Source organism: Polypterus senegalus, chromosome 2 (assembly GCF_016835505.1).
Source record: "Polypterus senegalus isolate Bchr_013 chromosome 2, ASM1683550v1, whole genome shotgun sequence".
Lineage (NCBI taxonomy): Eukaryota > Metazoa > Chordata > Cladistia > Polypteriformes > Polypteridae > Polypterus > Polypterus senegalus.
The window spans coordinates 151,421,857-151,443,568 of record NC_053155.1 but is presented as its reverse complement, the minus strand read 5'-3'; the positions used below and the strand labels follow the sequence as shown (position 1 = coordinate 151,443,568).

Here is a 21,712-nt window from a genome sequence, read left to right as displayed (position 1 = left end):
ATGGTGATGTCACACCAGCAATTCTTGTGCCGGTATGCTCACCACACATTAGCTATTAAGCTATAAAGATAGTTAACCAATTAGAGACTGGCGATGATTTGGGGGCTTTAAAGACAAAGCTGTGAGCATCAGGAAACACCCTGTTTTTTTTCCAAGGGAAACCTAGGAATCTTTTATGACCACACAGAGTCATGATCTCCTTTTTACATCTCATCCAAAGGATGGCACCAATTTTACAGCACAGTGTCCCATTATTCCAGTAAGACACTGGGGTCCACACACAGACCACAGGGTAAACACTCTCTATTGGCCTCACTAACACATCTTTCAGCAACAACCCAAGCTTTTCCTAGATGGACTTTCATCCAAGAGCTGTCCGGGCCCAAACACACTTAACTTCAGTTGGATTATCACTTTGGAAATGCAGGTGGTACAGCTGCTGGCACCTCCTCACCTTTAGGCCCCATGGTTATGTAAGTATGAATTTGTGACTTTTTGTTTCTAATTATATTCCCTTCATATAACATCTTGATAGACACCATACCAGAAAAACAAGTTTAGAAAAAAAATTTTTTAATGGATGTGGTTGGCTTAATTTTACCAAAAAAATAAAAACTACCATTTTGCAGTCATTTTCTCCCATGTATACGTTGTTTATTATTAACTGGAATTGCTATGATACAGCTTATTGTGCAAACTCAACAGAAAAAGGTGAATTAATAGGACAATGAAAAACGGGGAGTTAAAACTATAGCAAAAGAATGGCTGTTTTAAGTTCCTCATCAATGTACTGTAAATTTCACACTGCTCCTCTTTTGTAAAGATAAAAATGAAAACAGTTAATAAAACCATGAGGTCAATTAGTGAGAAAATGACTGACTGCTTGGGAGATTAAATGGAACAAAAACCTGCCGTGATAGAAGCTATGAACTTCTATAAGCAGTCACTGGCTTAGACATCTGTGTCTTTCTTTTTCAGTGCAGTTGACCTTTGTGAAAACAGTCGTAAAGAAACCACAGAGCTACTGACATACAGTATTTAATGGTAAAGGATCGACCATCTTGAATGAATATTAAGCCGGCTTAATTACGTTTGCAAGTCAGTAGGACCTGTCGCTAACTAGTATGTTTTTTGTATTATATAAATGCGTTAATAGATCGTTAATAACAATTGTTTTTTTTATTTCTAAGGTATACAGTTTTTTTACTTACTTTGAAAATACATTGTGCCGCTTTTGTCTTCTTCTTTTCAGATTTATTATGCTTAATTGAAGACGTTATCTTATTATCACCACCTCAGCAATACAGATTGGCGAGCGACTTAAGAGATACGGGTAAGTCTGTTGAATGCATTTTCCCTTCTTTTTTCATGAAATAAATAAATTCGGGGTAAGAATTGAATTTCTTATATCATTCAGACTTACATAATGCACTGTGTTATACAGAGTGGGTGTAATCAGGTTTAAATTAACGAGGCTGGTCCGTGTAGTTTTTAGTATTTTAAATTTAATTTTAGCGGACCGAGGCTGTTACGAAGTGTGCGAGTTATACCAGCCGCTCACAGTGCAAAGGTCTAGTCCGTGCCTAAGTGGGGAAAAGTGTTCTTTTTGACGAGCCACACGAGTTAAAACGCAAAAAAATCGTGTATAATGAGTATAAAATCTTAATATCTCTATTCGCACACGGGCTTGTACTACTGGTGTTCCAACCCAGACGGACGAAGACAAATGGCACATCGTACAGCATATATACCTACATTTGTTCAATTAGAAGTCAATGATAAACCTACGTGCACGTATTTTTATGTATGACATATTTTCAAATCTGGTTTACAGTTGTGGACGATGGTGAAGCGAATCCTCATTTGGCAGCACCAGGCCTTGAAAGCCTCCTTGAACAAAATGCCGGTCCATCACAGGACTCGCATACCCATACATGAAGATGGCCAGTTTGGAACTGCTGGTGAACCTAATCGGAACGTTTTTGTGAAGTGAGGAACAAATGCGAAGCAAATAAGCAGAATGCACTCTTAAAATTAAAGCGCCAGTGCAGTTCTTAAGTGCGATACCACCGAGGAACCATTCCCAAAAGATCCATCCCCATGAAGGTTTCAAAAAGAACCCTAATTTAGATCTGTAGCAGACACCATTGAGTAAATAACAACCACTAGTCGGTAATTGACCTATGTAAGGAAACGTATTAGGGCCACGGAGAAAAAAAAAATACGAACACGGTGAAGAAAACAAAGTATATGTCGAGAATAAAGTCGACATGTATTATTTTTGTAGCTTATTTTGTCATTAAAGGAGAATGTCGTAAATTAAACTTTATCATAAAATGAATGTTTAATTCACTAGATTTTCTCAAACCCCGTTAATGTAGCACATTAAATGCTTTGTGTTAAGTGTACCCTAACCCAGTTGTTGTTCGCCACGCGCATCTTAAACTGAATACTTGTTATAATTTTCATGATGAAATGCATTAAACATACACGGTGGTGTGGTGGTAGTGCTGCTCTCTCGTAGTCAGGCGACCCCAAGGTCTACATTCAGTGTAGAGAACTTTTATGGCAGGTTGACGAGGCTTCAGAAAACTGGATGTATGAATGGGTATCGCACAACTTAAATATTGTGTAATTACTGGGGTCGTGATCTGGTGGTCGGAGACACGAACACGGAAATTAATGGAGGTTCTTCTGAGTGGGCTTTCTTTATTGCATGCGTGCTGTCTCAATCTGATGTACGAAACCCCCAGTTCCTATCTTTCCTTTTTCTTTCTCTACATAACCAATCACCACACAATAAACGTCTTTGAAAAAAAAAATCAAATCTAGTTATAAACTTTGACCACGGTGTGTTCAGAACTTTAAAAAAAAATCTTCGTTTACATGTTTAATAATGCCATCCATTCAGGGTTGCGCCCATCTCAGCAAGCGTCGTGCACAAGGCCGAAGCAAATCCCGAACGGGGTGCCAGCGCATCGCAGGGTGAATACGAGCAACACATACGCTAGCAGGGTCAATATAGCATCACAAAACCACACATCCTACATGACTTTGAAAGGAAAGTGAAGCATGTCGAGTAAACCCACCAGAAAAACATGCAACTCAAGGCCGGGAACATCCTGGACCCCTTTGCTGTGAGGCAGCGATGCAAACTTCATGCCACCGTGCTCCCACATGTTTAATACATTTCATCATGAAAATTATATCAAGTATTTATCTTAGAATTCTAAATGTTCATAGAGTAGGAATGTGAATGTGTTTCGTGTGGTGATCGCTGCCTGTGCCTCCTCTTAGTGTAGAGGAAGTCAGTTTAAAAAGTTCGTACCGATTAACTTGGCACAGAAACACTTAACACAAAGCATTTAATGTGCTACATTATTTTATGAAGGGGTCTGAGAAAATCTAGTAAATTAAACATTGATTTTAAGATGAACTTTAGTTTATGATCTACTTTAATGACAAACTATGAGAATAAAGTCAACATGTCGACTTTAACCTCGACATAAACGGCGAGAATAAAGTGGAAAAGTCGACTTTATTCTCAACAAATACTTTTTTTTTTTCACTGTGTCCGTATTCTTTTTCTTCTCCGTGGCCCTAATACGCTTACGTATTTATGAAACGTCAATAGGTCGTAATTTTAAAAGAACTCTTGCTGCATACAATATCACAGGCTAAGGCCAGGTTTTCTTAATGTGTTTGTGTCCTGCTAGTTAGTAAACCATACATTAAAGGTTTCAGTTTTTTATACATATTAGGAAGTTTTTCAAAGCCAAATTCACCAAAATTAATATGTAAAAAAAAAAACCTTCCCAAAATGAAATGAATTTAGGCAATAGTTATATGAGGAATCACACAACCCAGTAAAGAACCATAAATTGCCATTAAAGAACCAGTATTTTTAAAAATATACTTTCAAACTCCCCATAGACAATAATCTTTTAAAATTAAAAGTAATGAAATGTAATTGAAATGCCCTTTCAGCATCTTCAAAGAAAGAATCGGGTCCCAAATAGACCTGTAAGGCACAGCATTGACTCTAACACCCCATTCTAGTTGCCTAGAGACTTCAGATTTTTAACCCCAGACCCATTTTATATTCATTGATCATCTTCACCTATTCTGTAATAATGAAAAATCCAAAGTTTTAGAACAAGTGGAATTTACAATTGTTTTTTGTGGGTTGTAAACAAAGTTATGTTAAATGGAGAGTACAATCCACCATCTTTGAGGTATCTGGTTGGGGAAAAACTGGACTAAAAGGCATTGCAGTGTTTAAAATGTGTAGCAACTGCATAACAAAATGTGACATTTAGAAATATTTTTTCTTTTTTGTAAAGGTAGGGAACTTTACTAAAAGCCTTTACAGTACATTTCTGAGCTGAAAAGAACACAGTTAGATTGTGTTTATGGACTGTGAGCAAACTACTTACCCTAAATGCATTAGAAAATCCATTAAAATGAATGGTGCAGTAAAACTGACCGAAAGACGTGGCAAAGTAAAAACTTTTTAAAAATTGTACAAATTATGGAATGTGTATTTTTTTTTTTTTTACTGTTCATTAACACACCTGGTGGCAAGGATTGTGGACTATCTTACAGACAGACCTCAGTATGTGCGTCTTGGGAACTGCAGGTCTGACATTGTGTTCAGCAATACAGGGGCGCTGCAGGGGACTGTACTTTCTCTGGTCCTGTTCAATCTATATACATCAGACTTCCAATATGACTCGGAGTCCTGCCACATGCAAAAGTTCGCTGATGACACTGCTATTGTGGGCTGCATCAGGTGTGGACAGGAGGAGGAGTACAGAAAGTTAATCAAAGACTTTGTTAAATGGTGTGACTCAAACCACTTACACCTTAACACCAGCAAGACCAAGGAGCTGGTGGTGGATTTTAGGAGGCCTGGGCCCCTCGTGGACCCTGTGATCATCAGAGGTGACTGTGTGCAGAGGGTGCAGACATATGAATATCTGGGAGTGCAGCTGTATGACAAATTGGACTGGACTGCCAATACTGATGCTCTATGTAAGAAAGATCAGAGCAGACTATACTTTCTGAGAAGGTTGGCATCCTTCAACATCTGCAGTAAGATGCTGCAGATGTTCTACCAGACGGTTGTGGCGAGTGCCCTCTTCTACGCGGTGGTGTGCTGGGGAGGCAGCATAAAGATGAAAGATGCCTCACGCCTGGACAAACTTGTTAAGAAGGCAGGCTCTATTGTAGGAGTAAAGTTGGACAGTTTAACATCTGTGGCAGAGCGACGGGCACTAAGCAAACTCCTGTCAATCATGAAGAATCCACTTAACAGTGTCATTTCCAGGCAGAGGAGTAGCTTCAGTGACAGACTTTTGTCACTGTCCTGCTCCACTGACAGACTGAGGAGATCGTTCCTCCCCCACACTATGCGACTCTTCAATTCCACCCGGGGGAGTAAATGCTAGCATTTAATTTTATTTTTATTTTTTTCATTTTTATTACTATTTAATATTGTTTCTTTGTATCAGTATACTGCTGCTGGATTATGTGAATTTCCCCTTGGGATTAATAAAGTATGTATCTATCTATCTAACTGAGGGAAATGTCAGACACAAGCAGTTGAAATTTAGGCTGCTTTTACTTATTTTAAACACCAAACCTGGGTCACATTTGACCCAAGGAATTTTTAAAGGTTATTTATGTACCTGACCAGTATTATGTAATTTACATGGAACCTAAGTATTCTGTATTATTTCAACAATGCACAGAATCCACACTTCTTCCATGTGTGACATAGTAGGTAGGACAAACGCAGAGGTTGTGGGTTCAGATCCCGCTACTAATACTATGTGACCACGAGCAAGTCATTTTACCTGCCTATTCTCTAATTTTGAAAACCAAAAGGAAATTGATTGTATCTCAAATGTTGTAAGTTGTCCTTAATAAAGGTGTCAGACAAATAGTAATAATAATAACTAAATGCTACAGAATGAAATTTTGAATTCACAGCAAACTAAACTGTGATGAGCACTTGTAGTAGTTCTGTGGTCCAATGCAGATGTCGCTTGATATTTCTTGAAACAAACCCAAATCCAACAGCAATAATACTTAAAATAATACAGAAAGCAGCAAGTATTCAAACTTCCATCTTGACGTCTGCCTAATGATACAGCCTACACCTAATCAGTCACCAGGCTCTCAATGAAAGGAGTCCTAGTGGCCTGGGTCTCAAACTAACCAGGGACCAAGCTGGCCAAGAAGCTTCCTGGGTGGTTACAAGAACATTTCCCAAAAGATGAAAAAAAATGATGGGGATAGTTCTGAGCACTGTTAGAAAAGACATAAAACATTAAAGCAACACAAGTGCATCACATAATTTCTGAAAAACTGTTTATTAGAACAAACTAAGTGGTTAACACCTTTGTGTGAAGATGGGAAAGTTAGTTATTAACAACCAATGACAGAACAGCCAAACACTACAAAACAAAGCAAGAGGTGTTCAAATAGTATACACAGTTCTACTGCTTATTGGCTAGTTAGGCGGCAGTGACATTTTACTCCCCATTACCTCAGTGCCTCACCTATTCAGTTGGGTGTGTATTGGTCTTAAAATAGTTCGCTTCTGACATGATAAAGGAGAGACTTGCTGCTCAGTGGCAGATACTTTAGCATTACTTAATAATGGATGTAACAACCTGGTTGCTTTACGAACTGACATAAGAGATATTTTTCATCCAAGTCCATAAAGATTTTTGCATATTTTTGTAAATAAGAAGTGAACTGTCTTTTGCCTACAAACGGGATTTTTAAGTTTTTTTTCCCCCACATACTTCCTGGTTTATGATTTCAGAAGCCAAGTTAAAAGCTGATTGGTTAAAGGCGACTGATTTTTTTCCGCACAGTTGAATTGCCAATTCAGGCTTGCATCAGGACCACAAGCACTTAAGCCAGATGTGTGAACCCCCTCTATTCCACTTACCAAATCACTTTAATGCAATTAAAAAGCCCCTCACAGCATGACTGCATGCAAGGCAAGATCCATATCTGGCAGGAGCGCCAGACAATCGGAAGGTCCACTCGTATGCATAGCCACAGTTAATCACAGCAGGCCAAATTAAACTCTCTGGTTAGTCTGCTCACCAATCTTCACCTAGCTCCTTCCACCCTTTATTTCTTTAGTCAAGAACCGTCAGAGAGTTTGACATTACTTGTTAATAAACAGAAGCTTCTTCTTCTTTTGTAGCTACTCCCATTGTTTATGAGGTAATTTTTTTGATTTTTATGGCCAGATGCCTTTCCTGATGCCAACCCTCCCCGTTTTATTTGGGGTTGGGACCAGCTCCAAATGGAGTCCGGGTTTGCCCCTAAGCAGAAGCTTTATTCTGCAACTATTTGATGTGACAACCTAATAGCAGATTGAGCTGGGTACATAAGTTTTTTTGTAAATTAGTTGGTTAGGTCATATGTGTCTGGTCTGCAGATGGGATATACAGTTTAGGGACGAGAAAAGACAGGCACTGATGATAAGCTTGATCAAAAATATTTTGCTTGACCAGTGTATGTGACACACAATACAGTATACTGACTGGTTTATTTTTCCCTCTTTTTCCAGACATACATAATAAATGCACAACTCACTTATCTTTGTTTTTTTGTTTTGTTTAAACCAATTGTTGCCATCATATATTGCCTTTCACAGTAAATACCATTAAACTCAGAAACAAGTTCTATTTAATTATTTTAACTAAAACTGAATTATGTATTTTAATACATTCTTGTTTGCCAAAGTGGTGATATGTTGCATGTTAGTTTGCCATACAAGTAAGACTTTCACTGTTCAATGACAATGATACTACTAATACTCGATGAAATGATTTGCAGTTCCATGAAACTTGCAGTATAATGCAATTTTAATGTGAAACTAAACATTAAAAGTAGAGCTTCTATGTAAACATTGCATATCCTGTATTGCTTGTAGTGTTTAATGGTACTGTACCTGACATCAACTTTGTTAACCAAGTTAGGTCTGCAATTCTGTTTCCTGCAAATGCATACATATTAAACAGTTATATTTGTAATGTATTTCTAGAAACCATACCCCAGCATGCAGAAGGGTCTTTTTCCAGGGAAATATTCATTTGTAGATTATCACCTTATGTTTTAATATACTGAAGAGCTGTGGCAGAAACTCAACCCGGCAAAGCAGTTTAAATGCGATATCTTCAGGTACAGACACCTAGTTCTAGAGGACACTTTATCTGTTCAAGTATATTTTATAAAGAAAGGGTATGTTTGGTTTTGCCTTTGCAGTGTATTCTTTTTGTATTCTCTGGCAAATGGGTCAAAGCAAGTTTGTGAACTTGATCAGCTGGAGTATTGCATTTAAAGTTATGTTTTTATTTTTTAGACTGATAAGTTGAGCCTTTTAAAATTTTAAAGTTAATTGCTTACTTGCCTCAAGAACTGGAGGATATTTTAAAGTAATCTTCTTTGGAATTCTCAGAAGGCCATTGGTGAGATGGAACCAGAAACCTAGCAGTTTATATTCCATTGGCTGTCACTAGAGCACAATGTCAATCATGATGTTGAAGTATTACAGTCGGTCAGTCAGTTAGTCATTTTCCAACCCGCTATATCCTAACACAGGGTCACAGGGGTCTACTGGTATACACCAAAAATATAACATCCATATTATAGGCAAATTGGATGTTTTAGAAACAACTGGATACCATTCACTCCATCAGGCTCATTCAGTTTGCTAATAGCTGAGTTGTCTCAGTAGCCTATCTTGACCCTTTTTAAAAGTTGTGGGCGGTTTATTCCATATTCTTACACTAATTTCTGTGCAGACAGGCTTCATGGATTCTGCCTTGAATGCACACCCTCTTAATTTATATCTGTGTCCTTAACTATACTGAATCAATGATAAAACATGCGCTGTGGTACTGAAGACACTTTCCAATGAAATAAACTTAGACATAGGAGAATTAATGTGATGAAGCAGAGGACCAGCTCTTTCTTCATGGACAGATATTTTACAGTTTTTGGGAGTTTGCCAGTCCTGTCTACAAGTGCATTGTGCGCTTTGAAATAGTTTTATAACCTGTAAGAGAGAGCCAGTAGTTCAACCCGGCCATAATGCCCTAGACATGGAAGGCTGGGGGAAGGCAGCTTCTTTAGGGCACTGCCTCCCCCGAGACACGTATTCCCACAGGGCAATATAGGACTTGGAGTTCTTTATGCCCTAATGCATGATGTTTTCTTGATTGTTATTTAATTATAAGCTTGTAAATAGTAGCTTACTTTTCACAGCTATTCCTGAACTTGCTGCACAATACCAGTTACACAAAAAATAATATATTTTAGTGGGCAGTTTAATAGCTATGTAGAGTTCTAATTTACTGTGGCACAGATAATGCAATATAAAACTAGAAGGTCTTAAAGGAATAATAGATGCTATATAGTCTATGATCGAGTTTCAAGTGAACTTTTTTAGTGATGGAGTGCATTCATTTGTCTTTGCCAAATGGCCCGTTGCATGTGCTCATTAGGTATGGTGTTCCTTAACTTTCTTTTGACAGTATGCTCATTGTCATGTTCCTTGAATGTCTTAGCAAAAATCATTACTCTCCCTGCTATATTTCTCTTGTATAAGAATTTAGGTGTGAAGTTGCCTTGTTGAAGTAAGTGTTCTTTTTTTGCACTAGCAGAGAGCCAGTGTCTGAAAGAGGAATTTGAGTAATTACAGAGTATGGACACTTATGTAGCCCCAAATGACTAGCCACCAAGAGGTTAAGAGAGGCAAACCTAATTTTGACAGAGTAAAGAAGTTTTTCTTGAGGGGATTGGAGTTCATTTCCAGGTATTGGGTCAAAGCATGATTATATGTGTGCTCCTTAGAACAGATAAGAATTAGCTTGTAGTTACAAGGTTTATAATGAATGTTTCTTCCAGGCATCTCCTGGTTTGGCAAAGTCTGCACAGAAATTCAAAAGGCCAAGTGAACAGATTTTGGCAAATGGTGAAGATAATTTCTTCAGCTGAGCAAAAAAAATACTTTCCAGTCTGTTTTTTTCAAATGCCCAGCTGGCATTATTTCCAAACAGGCAAGCACATTTGCATCTTTCCCAAACTGTTAATTGCAAAGTATGCATTGTGCTAAACTGAAAATCTAACCAAAATGGTTAAAGTTAATTCTTCCAAAAAGACTAAAGTTATTCAAAATCACTTACAGTACTTTCAAAATTGTTTTTTTGTAGGCCTAATATGGAAGACCTTGAGAAGTACTGCTTTACTGAAGAAGGGGAGCTGAGGCAGAAAGAAACTTGTGAAGCTTTTGTGTTCAGCTACTATAAAGATGACTATGAGAGCAACCACCTTCGATACCAGGCTTTGGGGCATTTAATTACCCAACACGTATACAGGGTTCTTGAGGAGAAATGCAATCTGCAACGAGTCTACATTCCCATACAAGCCAGCGAGCAAGAGGCCAAGAGTCTGTTTTTTATGAGCCCTGGGGCTTTGGATAACCCAAAGGGACTTATAATTTTGATTCAAGACCGAGGAGCCGTTCGTGCAGGTCAGTGGAGCATAAAGGTGATTGCCTCTGAGGGTATGGAAAAAGGAAGCCAAATCCCATATATCAAAAAGGCACTGGGTGAATCTTCAGGTGTCATTGTAATGAACCCAAATGATAATTTTTTAGAATTATTTGGTGAGTGTGATGCCACCACTGAATACATAATGTCTGAGAAAGGAGAGTTTATTAATAAATGTATGAAAGACAAAAGATTTGTCCCACTTGCCAAAAGAGGCAGCACAACCCCAGAGGAACATGTGCGATACATCTGGGACCACTTTATTGCAAATTCCTCAGCAAATCAAATCGCTGTTGTTGCTCACGGGTATGGAGGGTTGGTTTTCATGGACCTTCTATCCCAACGCAGTGAGCAGGTGCAGAAAAGGGTTTATGCTGTAGCTTTGATTGACTCTGTTCATAACATGTGGCACCAAATTAAAGATAAAGAAGTACAGAAATGGATCCAGAAACACTGTCGAAAATGGGTTCTCAGTTCCAAACCTATTGACCGTTACACAACTTTCATGAAAGTGGATTGCCCACAAGTGTCTGCAGGGACAGAAAGCCGTGAATATGCTCCCTGGAGATGCATTCAATCAGTCTTTAGATTTTTCGGAAGAATCCTGAAGGGCAAGACTACACATTTTTCAAGGGATGTCATTATCACACGAAGCAAAAGTGAGAAAAAACCGACCCCCCCTTCTAAAGAGCAGTGGACAAACAGATGCTTAAATCGCAAAACCAGTGGTGTAGGGCGCTCAAGAACATCATGTTAAAATGTTTGTTTCAATCTTCCACTTCAAGGGTGCACTGATGTTTCAAGATGTAGTATTATCTAAATATTAATAGAATAAATTTTTTATTCATTTTCTGTGCATGCATCAATTTAAGAAGCAAGTAGATTATAAAGAAATTTAATTGTTCATTGAGTGTGCATGGTTCATAGTTAACATTCAGCAGGATGCCCCCGACCTATTCATTAAAAAAGCTTGTCCAGTGAAGCCCATTTCATGTACTGGTACAATCCAAGTTAGAAAATGTAACATTTTTTAGCCTTGTAATAACCCAGGAAAGTTTTAATTTTACAGTTTACTATTATAGCTTACAGGATCTGGTGACATTATAACTCCCTGAAACTGATCAATTTGTTTAAAAAGCTTATTCTATGGATTGAGGTTATCACTATTAAGAGAAGCAATAGGAACACAAAAAGTAGAATCCAGCATATTCCCAAAGGTCTCTGTTGGTAGAAATTGGTATGGTAGCATTTGATTTATAGACCTAAATGTGTGTGGTTTTTCATTTCTAGGCATGTGTCCTTGCTGCTGTCCATATCCCCTGGCCAAGTCAGTGAATGTTTTAAAGTAGGACTGCAGCCCTGGGGCCTCATTTATTAAACTTGTGAACACACAAAAAGAGGATCAAAATATGTATACACAACTTTCTATGCAAACATCGGGAGTTATAAAAGAGAACTTGACAAGGGAATGTGCATATGTTTGTTACCACTAACCCATGCATACACAACATTTGGAGAAACTGAGAAACAACGCCTTTGATCAAGCGGGGAAATGCAGCCAAGCCAAACTAAATGACAATTTGCACACATAATATACATAACTGAGCCATTATTGCTGTGTTCATTGATACGACAAACCTGTTACACCTCAAACAGTGAATATGATGTACAGACTATATTTTAGTTGCCTTTTAACAGGGACCAATGCTGTGTATTTCCACTAAAGAAGTTTTTTTGTTTTTCATCAGTTTATATCAGCTACCTGTTGTCAGCTCTCTGGGAACTGGCCAACACGTCAAAAATATCTCGGCCAAGCTTCAGCTCCATCATGCTGCTGTACTGGAAGGCATAACCAACGAGCAAAGCACTACATCCAGTTTTTGTATGGCGTACATGTATGTACATAAAACACAACATGCTTTTACCAACATAAAAAGGCAGTTTGCAGCAGTGTCCACTTCTCGTAATGTAATCTGAGCACTTTACTGCACTCGTATTGCAATAAGGGCACAAGTCATCTGTGATGTCAAGATGAGACTAACAAACATAGCTCAATGGCCCAGGTCAGCAAGTGATTGTGCTGTTTGTGGGTGGTTTGTTGGTAAGGTAACTGGCTGAACCCTCAGTGTTTCATATGGCCTGTACTATTTATTGCAACAGTAGTCACGTCATGACATGCACCAGGTAATAAAGGCTACCAGGTCAGATGCTAGTGTAGACTTTTTGATTGATTGATAATCACTAATCCACCCACCCAGGAGGACAGTATAATAATTTAGGATTTGAAAAATAAATGTTTAACTATCAGTTTTGCCTTCAGCAATTATCAATTATTGGTTATTAGCAATTAATCCAATAATTTGTCAAAGCTCCTACTTTATTTACCTTACCCTTCTCTGTTGTAGGAGGAAGTCTCAACTTGTTTTAAGAAACAGAATAATGCAATTCATTGATAAAAACAAGGACTCTAGAAATATGATAACTACACACACACACACACATATATGGCGGCACGGTGACGCAGTGGTAGTGTTGCTGCCTCGCAGTTAGGAGACCCAGGTTCGCTTCCCGGGTCCTCCCTGCGTGGAGTTTGCATGTTCTCCCCGTGTCTGCGTGGGTTTCCTCCGGGCGCTCCGGTTTCCTCTCACAGTCCAAAGACCTGCAGGTTAGGTGCATTGGCGATTCTAGATTGGCCCTAGTGTGTGCTTGGTGCGTGGGTGTGTTTGTATGTGTCCTGCGGTGGGTTGGCACCCTGCTCGGGATTGGATCCTGCCTTGTGCCCTGTGTTGGCTGGGATTGGCTCCAGCAGACCCCCGTGACCCTGTGTTCGGATTCAGCAGGTTGGATGATGGATGGATGGATGAGACAGACAAATATATAACATATAGGCTAGCTATTCTATTTTATTTTGGCACAGTTAAATATATTAATAGTATCAGTTCTTTATGGATGATGTCTGTTCTTGCTTTGTTGGTGCTCCAGGTTCAAGTTGAAGATTCTTCATGTGTTGGAGTGCACTCTTTCTCTTTGCTGCATGATCCTTGTCAGCGTGGTGCTCCTGCTCCCTCACCTTGCCATTTGCTGGCTTTTGTCACTTAATAGGGAAAAGGCATTAGTCATTCTAGCCCAAAAGTTTAGATGCTGAAGTTCCCTTCTTGAAGTCCTCGTTTGTCAGCCTTATCAGACTACTGTCACACAGCTTTACCTTGACAAACTGGGTCTCAGCATTTGGTCCACAAAGATAAGAGTTTGTCAAATTTGGCAATCCAAGGGTGCTTTTAGGTTCAGAGATCAGGATTCAGATGTTTTCAGTCATTTTGGAGAGTTCCCCCTCTCTGAGAGAATCCCTGAACTTCTCTTAACTGGCCATTCACGCCTTGTATTCCTTCTCCTCTCACTTACTTTGAGATATAGGGTGCATGTAGTTTTTGAGTAAAGCTGAACCTTCTCCTGATTGGATTAAAGTCATTGCCAGTTACAAAACCAGTGTCTTTTTAATAGGTGGGTTCTTCTGTTCATCCTAGTAGTCATCCCTTGAATTACAGGTCTTTGTTTTTGCTTGAGTCCATTTCGTGCCTTCTGGCTCAGGAGGTCAGCTGAGGGACCTCTGGAGAGATGTCAGTTCAACTCTGATTTACACAATTGTCATCAGATGAAGTCCAGGCAGATCCTGGTACAAGCTGAAGTTTAATTTGGAATGAAATTGGGGGAAGACACAGCTAGATATCTGCATCCCTTTTAAATCTATTTTCTTAACAGGCCTGGGGCTTCATTTATAAACTTTGCATACACACAAAAATGCTGCGTATTCCTATTTCCACCCTTATTTCAAGATGTATGAAAACTAAACGATGTAATTGCACCAACAATTTAACGGCAGCGTCACACCATACCTATGCACGTCTTTGCTCGGTTTTGCAAACGGGTGGCACACAGTGTCAAAGCAGTGCTACTGTTTCTGTGTCGTTTCCCTTTTCTTTTTTAGATTTGCATCAATGACGCAGCATTTATCAAATACATGAAAATAACTTCATATCATTTACAAATTTAAAGCACTTGATTGTAATCATTCTGTAAGAATATAATAGTGCTCAAAATGGCCAAACTATTCCAAATACTATAGCTGCTTTAGAGTTGTTACTCATAGTGCAACAATGAGAGTATTTTAACACATAGTATCTATGTGTGATATCACAGCTGTACAACAGCTGATCAGAAAACTCTACAGTAGGTTGGGCAGAGAGCGTAGAGGATTATTAGGATACAGCTTTCAACCCTGGAGGACATTAATAGCACACGCCGCCTCAGGAAAGCCACCAGCATCTGTATGGATTCCACTCACCCATGCCACAGTCTATTTAAACTTCTCCCATCTGGCAAATGCTTCAGAGCCTTTCCTGCTTGGACCTTGAGACTCAGAAACAGTTTCATCATGGGAGCTACAGCATAAAAACATTCAATCAGACCATCAAGTGCTCCCAGTAGATCTGTTTGTACTTGGAATTACAATGAACTCACTGTAAACTTGCAGAACAACTGTATAATTGCACAACCTCCGCCACTTTATGAACCATTTTACTTATCTGCACTATATGTACATGTTTATTGAACATATATTTATATTTGTGTAATATTTTGTAGCTTCACAATCCCAGCTTGGTTACTCTGCTTTAACCTATGCCCAATAACTCTGTATACGAGTGTGCCCTCTGATGGACGCATCCAGGTTTGGTTTTGGCCTTGTGCTTGGAGCTGCCATGATATGCTGTAGGCCTCCAAAATAGAAAACTTGAATAATAGAACTTTTCATTTCAATATTTCAAACATTTTTTATTCAATGGCTAACACTGCTTCCAGGAAAATAAGTTACAAGTCTGAGAATACCATGTGTTCAATTTGTGCCAAACTTTTCTAATCTCTTTTTTTCTGGAAATTTTGTGAAGGTTAAACATTAGTAGAGTTAATAGTTACTTAAGCATGTATTTAAATGTATTTTTGAAAGTGCAGAATTCTTTTGCTATCTCTTTAAGAATGAGATCACAGTGACTTTAAAACAGTAAAACCAGTAGTTCTTGAAAGGCAGTTACTACAGAATACTACCAAGATGCACAATCAAAACTGCAGAAAAACATGAGCAAATTGTAGCAGGCATAGATTAAGTGTGATTGGGCTATTTCCCCTAGTTAAGTACCGTATTTTGAGTAAAGCCAAATATTGGATTTAAAATAAGGCATAACCTTAATCTACACTGAAATAAACCTTAAAAATATGGCAAAAATCATTCTGCTGTGAACTAATCCAGTTTCTATTTTTAAAAGCAATGAAATAAGATTCTGAGAAAACTAGGTTGCTCGGCCATCTGAAGATGTTGCAGGAGCCTCTGACACCATTGCAAGGTGATCATGTTTTATTGATCCTTCAAAAGAAAATATCTTTCTCAAATCGATTAATCTAAAGAAGGTTTTCAGGGCCCCATAGACCATTGAAGCAGCAGCAGAAGCAAGGCAGCAGCCAACTGTGGGTATCCCTTACATAGCAAATTAATTGATGTATACTGTAGTTAGGTCCATAAATATTTGGACAGACAACTTTTTTCTGATTTTGGTTCTGTACATTGCCACAATGAATTTTAAATGAAACAACTCGGATGCAGTTGAAGTGCAGACTTTCAGCTTTAATTCAATGGGTTGAACAAAAAGATTGCATAAAAATGTTAGGCAACTAAAGCATTTTTTTAACACAATCTCTTCATTTCAGGGGCTCAAAAGTAATTGGACAATTGACTCAAAGGCTATTTCATGGGCAGATGTGGGTAAGTCTGTCATTATGTCATTGTCAATTAAGCAGATAAAAGGCCTGGAGTTGATTTGAGGTGTGGTGCTTGCATGTAGAATATTTTGCTGTGAACAGACAACATGCAGTCAAAGGAGCTCTCCATGCAGGTGAAAGAAGCCATCCTTAAGCTGCGAAAACAGAAAAAAAAAATCAGAGAAATTGCTACAATATACGAGTGGCAAAATCTACAGTTTGGTACCTCCTGAGAAAGAAAGCAAGCACTGGTGAACTCAACGCACAAAGACCTGGATGTCCACAGAAGACAACAGTGGTGGATGATCGCAGAATCATTTCCATGGTGAAGAGAAACCCCTTCACAACAGCCAACCAAGTGAACAACACTCTCCAGGGGGTATTCGTATCGATATCCAAGTCTACCATAAAGAGAAGACTGCATGAAAGTAAATACAGAGGGTGCACTGCAAGGTGCAAGCCACTCATAAGCCTCAAGAATAGAAAGGCTAGATTGGACTTTGCTAAAGAACATCTAAAAAAGCCAGCACAGTTCTGGAAAAACATTCTTTGGCCAGATGAAACCAAGATCAACCTCTACCAGAATGATGGCAAGAAAAAAGTATAGAGAAGGCGTGGAACAGCTCATTATCCAAAGCATACCATCATCTGTAAAACATGGTGGAGGCAGTGTGATGGCTTGGGCGTGCATGGCTGCCAGTGGCACTGGGACACTAGTGTTTATTGATGATGTGACACAGGACAGAAGCAGCCGAATGAATTCTGAGGTGTTCAGAGACATACTGTCTGCTCAAATCCAGCTAAATGCAGTCAAATTGATTGGGCGTTTCATGATACAGATGGACAATGACCCAAAACATACAGCCAAAGCAACCCAGGAGTTTATTAAAGCAAAGAAGTGAAAAATTCTTGAATGGCCAAGTCAGTCACCTGATCTTAACCCAATTGAGCATGCATTTCACTTGTTGAAGACTAAACTTCAGACAGAAAGGCCCACAAACAAACAGCCACTGAAAGCCGCTGCAGTAAAGGCCATGCAGAGCATTAAAAAGGAGGAAACCCAGCATCTGGTGATGTCCATGAGTTCAAGACTTCAGGCTGTCATTGCCAGCAAAGGGTTTTCAACCAAGTATTAGAAATGAACATTTTATTTCCAGTTATTTAATTTGTCCAATTACTTTTGAGGCCCAGAAGTAAAGGGATTGTGTTAAAAAATGCTTTAGTTGCCTCACATTTTAATGCTATTGTTTTGTTCACCCCACTGAAATAAAGCTGAAAGTCTCCACTATAACTGCATCTAAGTTGTTTCATTTAAAATTAATTGTGGTAATGTACAGAACCAAAATTAGAAAAAAGTTGTCTCTATCCAAATATTTATGGACCTAACTGTATGTTTTAACTTCCTTATAAACTTGGTCACTGCAAAAATGGCCTTCACCTATGACACTTGGAAGTGAATTAGTGCCACAGAATATCCTGCTAGCGGTCTGCAAGATACTGAAGGAAGATTGTGAATTTAAAGCTTTAAACTGACCTGTAGCTGATATTCTAAAAGAATTTACTAGAGTTATACCTTACACCAGGTGCTCCCCATCCCTCACTTGAGAATAAAGCTCACCTTTCATGGATCAAACTACTGTTTCTGTCCACCCCAAACCCTTCCCCATCTTTTCATTTTCTTATTAGTTTCTCTTTTTATATATCTCTCCACATTTTCAATTACAATTGAAAACTTTTTAATGGTGGGGGCTGCTCAGTGTTATTAGCAATGTTGCTTTAGAGTTGGAGGGATCAGAGCAGGCTCCTGGTCAAGTGATGCTGCCACGCAAAGATAGCAATGCCTGGAGAACATGTGGTATAGCGGGTCCACAGCGCTCTCAGCAAGGGCCAGTTTTTAAATAAATAATCACCGTGCTCGCGGCTTCGTGAGGGGGCGTAGTAGTCGTAGCAAGCCGCGGGGCGATCTGCGGTGTGGGAGTTTCTCACCTAGTTCACAGGTGAGGGACTGCCCACATCCGTGATTGTTCCCGTGGCTAATGTGCTGCAGCTGCTATGGCCCCTTGCTGTATAAAAGAAGCACGAGTCGGTTGGAAGAGAAAAAAACAGATCAGAAAAACGAAAGAAAAAAAAAGGACGGAGGTTGCAGGAAGTGTATGCACAAGTCGGTGCAGGAGAACGAGCAAGTGAGTGGGCGAGCGAGAGTTAGGCTCGCAGGCAGCTGGACAGTGAGCCCTAGCGGGGTGTTTGGCCGACACCCGTGGGCTGTAGTTAGTAGTTGCTTCCGCTGAGCATGTTTTGAAGAGCAGAAGTGACGGGAAGAAGGATGACTGGCCGCGTAAGGCTGAGAAGGCTGCGGGAGTCGGGAGGCTTGGGCGGTAAACTCCCTGGCGTGAGCGTCCTGGGGCCTCATGTATAAACAGTGCATATGCACAGAAATGTTGCGTAAGAACTTTTCCACGTTCAAATCGCGATGTATAAAACCTATACTTGACATAAAGCCATGCACTTTCCACGGTACCTCATACCTTGTCGTACGCAAGTTCTTCGCTCGGTTTTGCAGACTGGCGGCACCCAGCGTCAAAGCAGTGCTACTGTTCCTATGTGGTTACTCCTTATTTTCCTGACGCTGCTTTATAAATACACTGAAACTAACCGCATATTGTTTATTACTGTAATGCATCTGATTGTAATTAACTTGTAACAATATAATGGTCCAGGGAATAGCCATAGTTTTCTAAATACCATAACTGCTTTATTTCTTCTTCTTCTTCTTCTTCTTTCAGCTGCTCCCGTTAGGAGTTGTCACAGCGGATCATCTTTTTCCATATTATTCTCACTGCACCACTCGGAGTATTTATATCACTGTATCTGAGTGTGAATCACAGCAGCAGCTGATCGGAAAGAGAATTATCACTATACAGCTTCAAGAACACACTGTCTCAGCCACGGCAAAACGTTTCAAAGCCTTTCCTGTACGGAACTTGCGTTTCAGAAACGGTTTCATCCCAAGAACTTTAAACGCACTCAATCAAGTGCTCCTTGTAGAACTGTTTGTACTTATAAGTACAATTACCTTACTGTATACTTGCACAACAGTTATAATATTACACAACCTGCGCCACTTTATAAAGCGCGTATTTACATATGATGACGATATCATTTTTAAGATGAAATGCAGCAAAATGTTGTTATTATACAGATAAAACTTTAACTTAATTTAAATAATCTATATTCTTCACTGGGACTGGCGTGAAGGATAGAATAATTAAACATGTACTACGAAGATATTTCAATGTTCCTTAAACGTTTTGAAGAATCAGCGCTCTAAGCTTACAGATGGCTTAACGTCTATTACAGAGCTGATTGTGTGGCGATCCACCATGCATAAGATAACATATTGATATTGGACTTTCTCTATTGGACATAGAGCCGCCCATGAGTACTGCTGCAATAAATAATTTCATTGAAGGTCGCACACAATCACTGCAGCGTGAAACCCATGTTTAATAACGTGCTTTAACTATCATCATGAAAATGATATCACGTATACATCTCAGTATTTTATTTATTCAGAGAGCTGTAATATCACGAATGTAATGGATTCTGTGTCCTGTCGGAGGAAGAGAGCCGGTTTAAGAAGCACGTAGTGATTCACACACATACAGCACATAGAAGATCACATACAAAACAAAGCATTTAACGTGCTATACTTTAATTACGATGTGATTTGAGAAACTGGTTAATTAAATGATTTTAAGATGAAGTTTATAATGTTCTATTTTAATGACAAAATAAACTACGTGATTAAAGTGGAAATTTCGAGATTGAAGTTGACATTTCGTGCTTTTTTTACCAATGTGTGCCTTTTTTTTTTCTCTGTACCCTAATAAGCTGACACTCAGACAGTGGGCTGCAACTTGCCTTTTCACGGCGACTTTGATATGTGACTTCTTTTTTATTTATATACTTTGCGACTTTGTGAACGTGAGCTTTCAAGTTTCTCCAACATGCTATGTCACTCGATCAGCTTCCTTTTGTTGATTATACCATGGTTTAATTAAACAAATAGTATGTTTTTCCTTTGCCTCCATTTGGTATTCGCTGAAATTCTTATATTTTTCCCCGTGTTTTTGCCATTGTCTTTTCACAGAAGGCTGAGCTTAAGGGTGATTTATATTGATTTGCATATTCAAAGAGGCGTAATTCTGGGAGGAGTTGGGGCGTTACATAAAGCGCGTGCACGAGCTTTATTTTTCACGCTGCCAGGGATTTATGTAGTGGAAGAACATGGAAGTTGGAGTACGCACAGATTCATGCATCTGGATTTTTCTGTGCGTAAGCACATTTTGGCTTTTGTGCTTATGCCATGTTATAGTGTGAATTCTACGCACAGTGTTATACATGAGGCCCGTGGTCATCAGGGAAGCCAAGTCTCGGTCTGGAGGGAGCGGAACCGAAGCCAGGGATCGGGACGCCACCAGATCAGTTGTGGAAAGAAGGTCAGCTGCGGGTAGAGTGGCTCCCCTGTTGCGAAGCCTGGACAGGGAGAAGCAGGGGAGTCACCAGTTAAAATAAAGCACCGGGCTTGTTGTTGGTTTTAAAGTCTGCTTCCTAAAGAACGTTTTAACCTCTTTTTAAAGGGATTGTTTTTTGTGTATTTTTTTTAACCTCCATGTTTTCTTTTATTGGATTATTTATTTGAACAGTTTTGAAAGCACTGCTCTTTATTTGAACACTGTTTTTGATTGTCTTTTTAATAAAAGCACTTTTGCACATTTGTACCATCCCCTTGCTCAGTTGTTGTTGCCTCTACTGTCTAGCTCATCTCGGTGACATTATCGACGGTGTTGGGTTCAAGGGCTCCTGAACAGCGATAGGAGCGTGGAGCCAAACTCGCATCGTCACACAGCATAATGGCCACCAAAGACCACTGCATGCAAACAATCCATCTATGTTCCACTTAATAATAATAATAATACATTTTATTTATATAGCAGCTTTCCCATGCTCAAGGCGCTTAAAGGAAACTGGAACACCCGGAGGAAACCCACGCAGACATGGGGAGAAAATGCAAACTCCATGCAGGGAGGACCTGGGGAGCAAACCCAGGTCTCCTTACTGTGAGGCAGCAGAGCTACCACTGCACCACCATGCCACCCAGTGATGTCACTTCAGTTACCTGTGTTCTACCTCTGCCTCAAATGAAAGTACGTGACTACTTTGAAGTGACTTTATAGCATCTAGTAATTCTGACAGTGCCAAAGGTTTATCCAGTTCCTCTGCACTAAAAGTATCTATTTGTGGTATCTGTAATGTATCTA

At 39.4% G+C, this 21,712-nt stretch overlaps 1 protein-coding gene across 5 annotated transcripts; it reads left to right on the top strand.

The window, feature by feature from the left end:
* Positions 1-112: 112 nt before the first annotated feature.
* si:ch73-41e3.7 (uncharacterized protein LOC572312 homolog) lies at positions 113-11,695 on the top strand. Of its 5 annotated transcripts, none has more exons than XM_039746104.1 (3): positions 113-473; positions 1,253-1,333; positions 10,245-11,690. In XM_039746104.1, the coding sequence occupies exon 3, from the start codon at positions 10,252-10,254 to the stop codon at positions 11,338-11,340; it is 1,089 nt and encodes a 362-aa protein (XP_039602038.1). In that variant the 5' UTR covers positions 113-473; positions 1,253-1,333; positions 10,245-10,251; the 3' UTR covers positions 11,341-11,690. The 5 variants fall into 5 exon arrangements, with proteins under 5 accessions (XP_039602038.1, XP_039602039.1, XP_039602040.1 ...); XM_039746105.1 differs by lacking the exon at positions 113-473 and adding an exon at positions 904-1,044; XM_039746106.1 differs by lacking the exon at positions 113-473 and adding an exon at positions 904-1,098.
* The last annotated feature ends 10,017 nt before the right edge of the window (positions 11,696-21,712 follow it).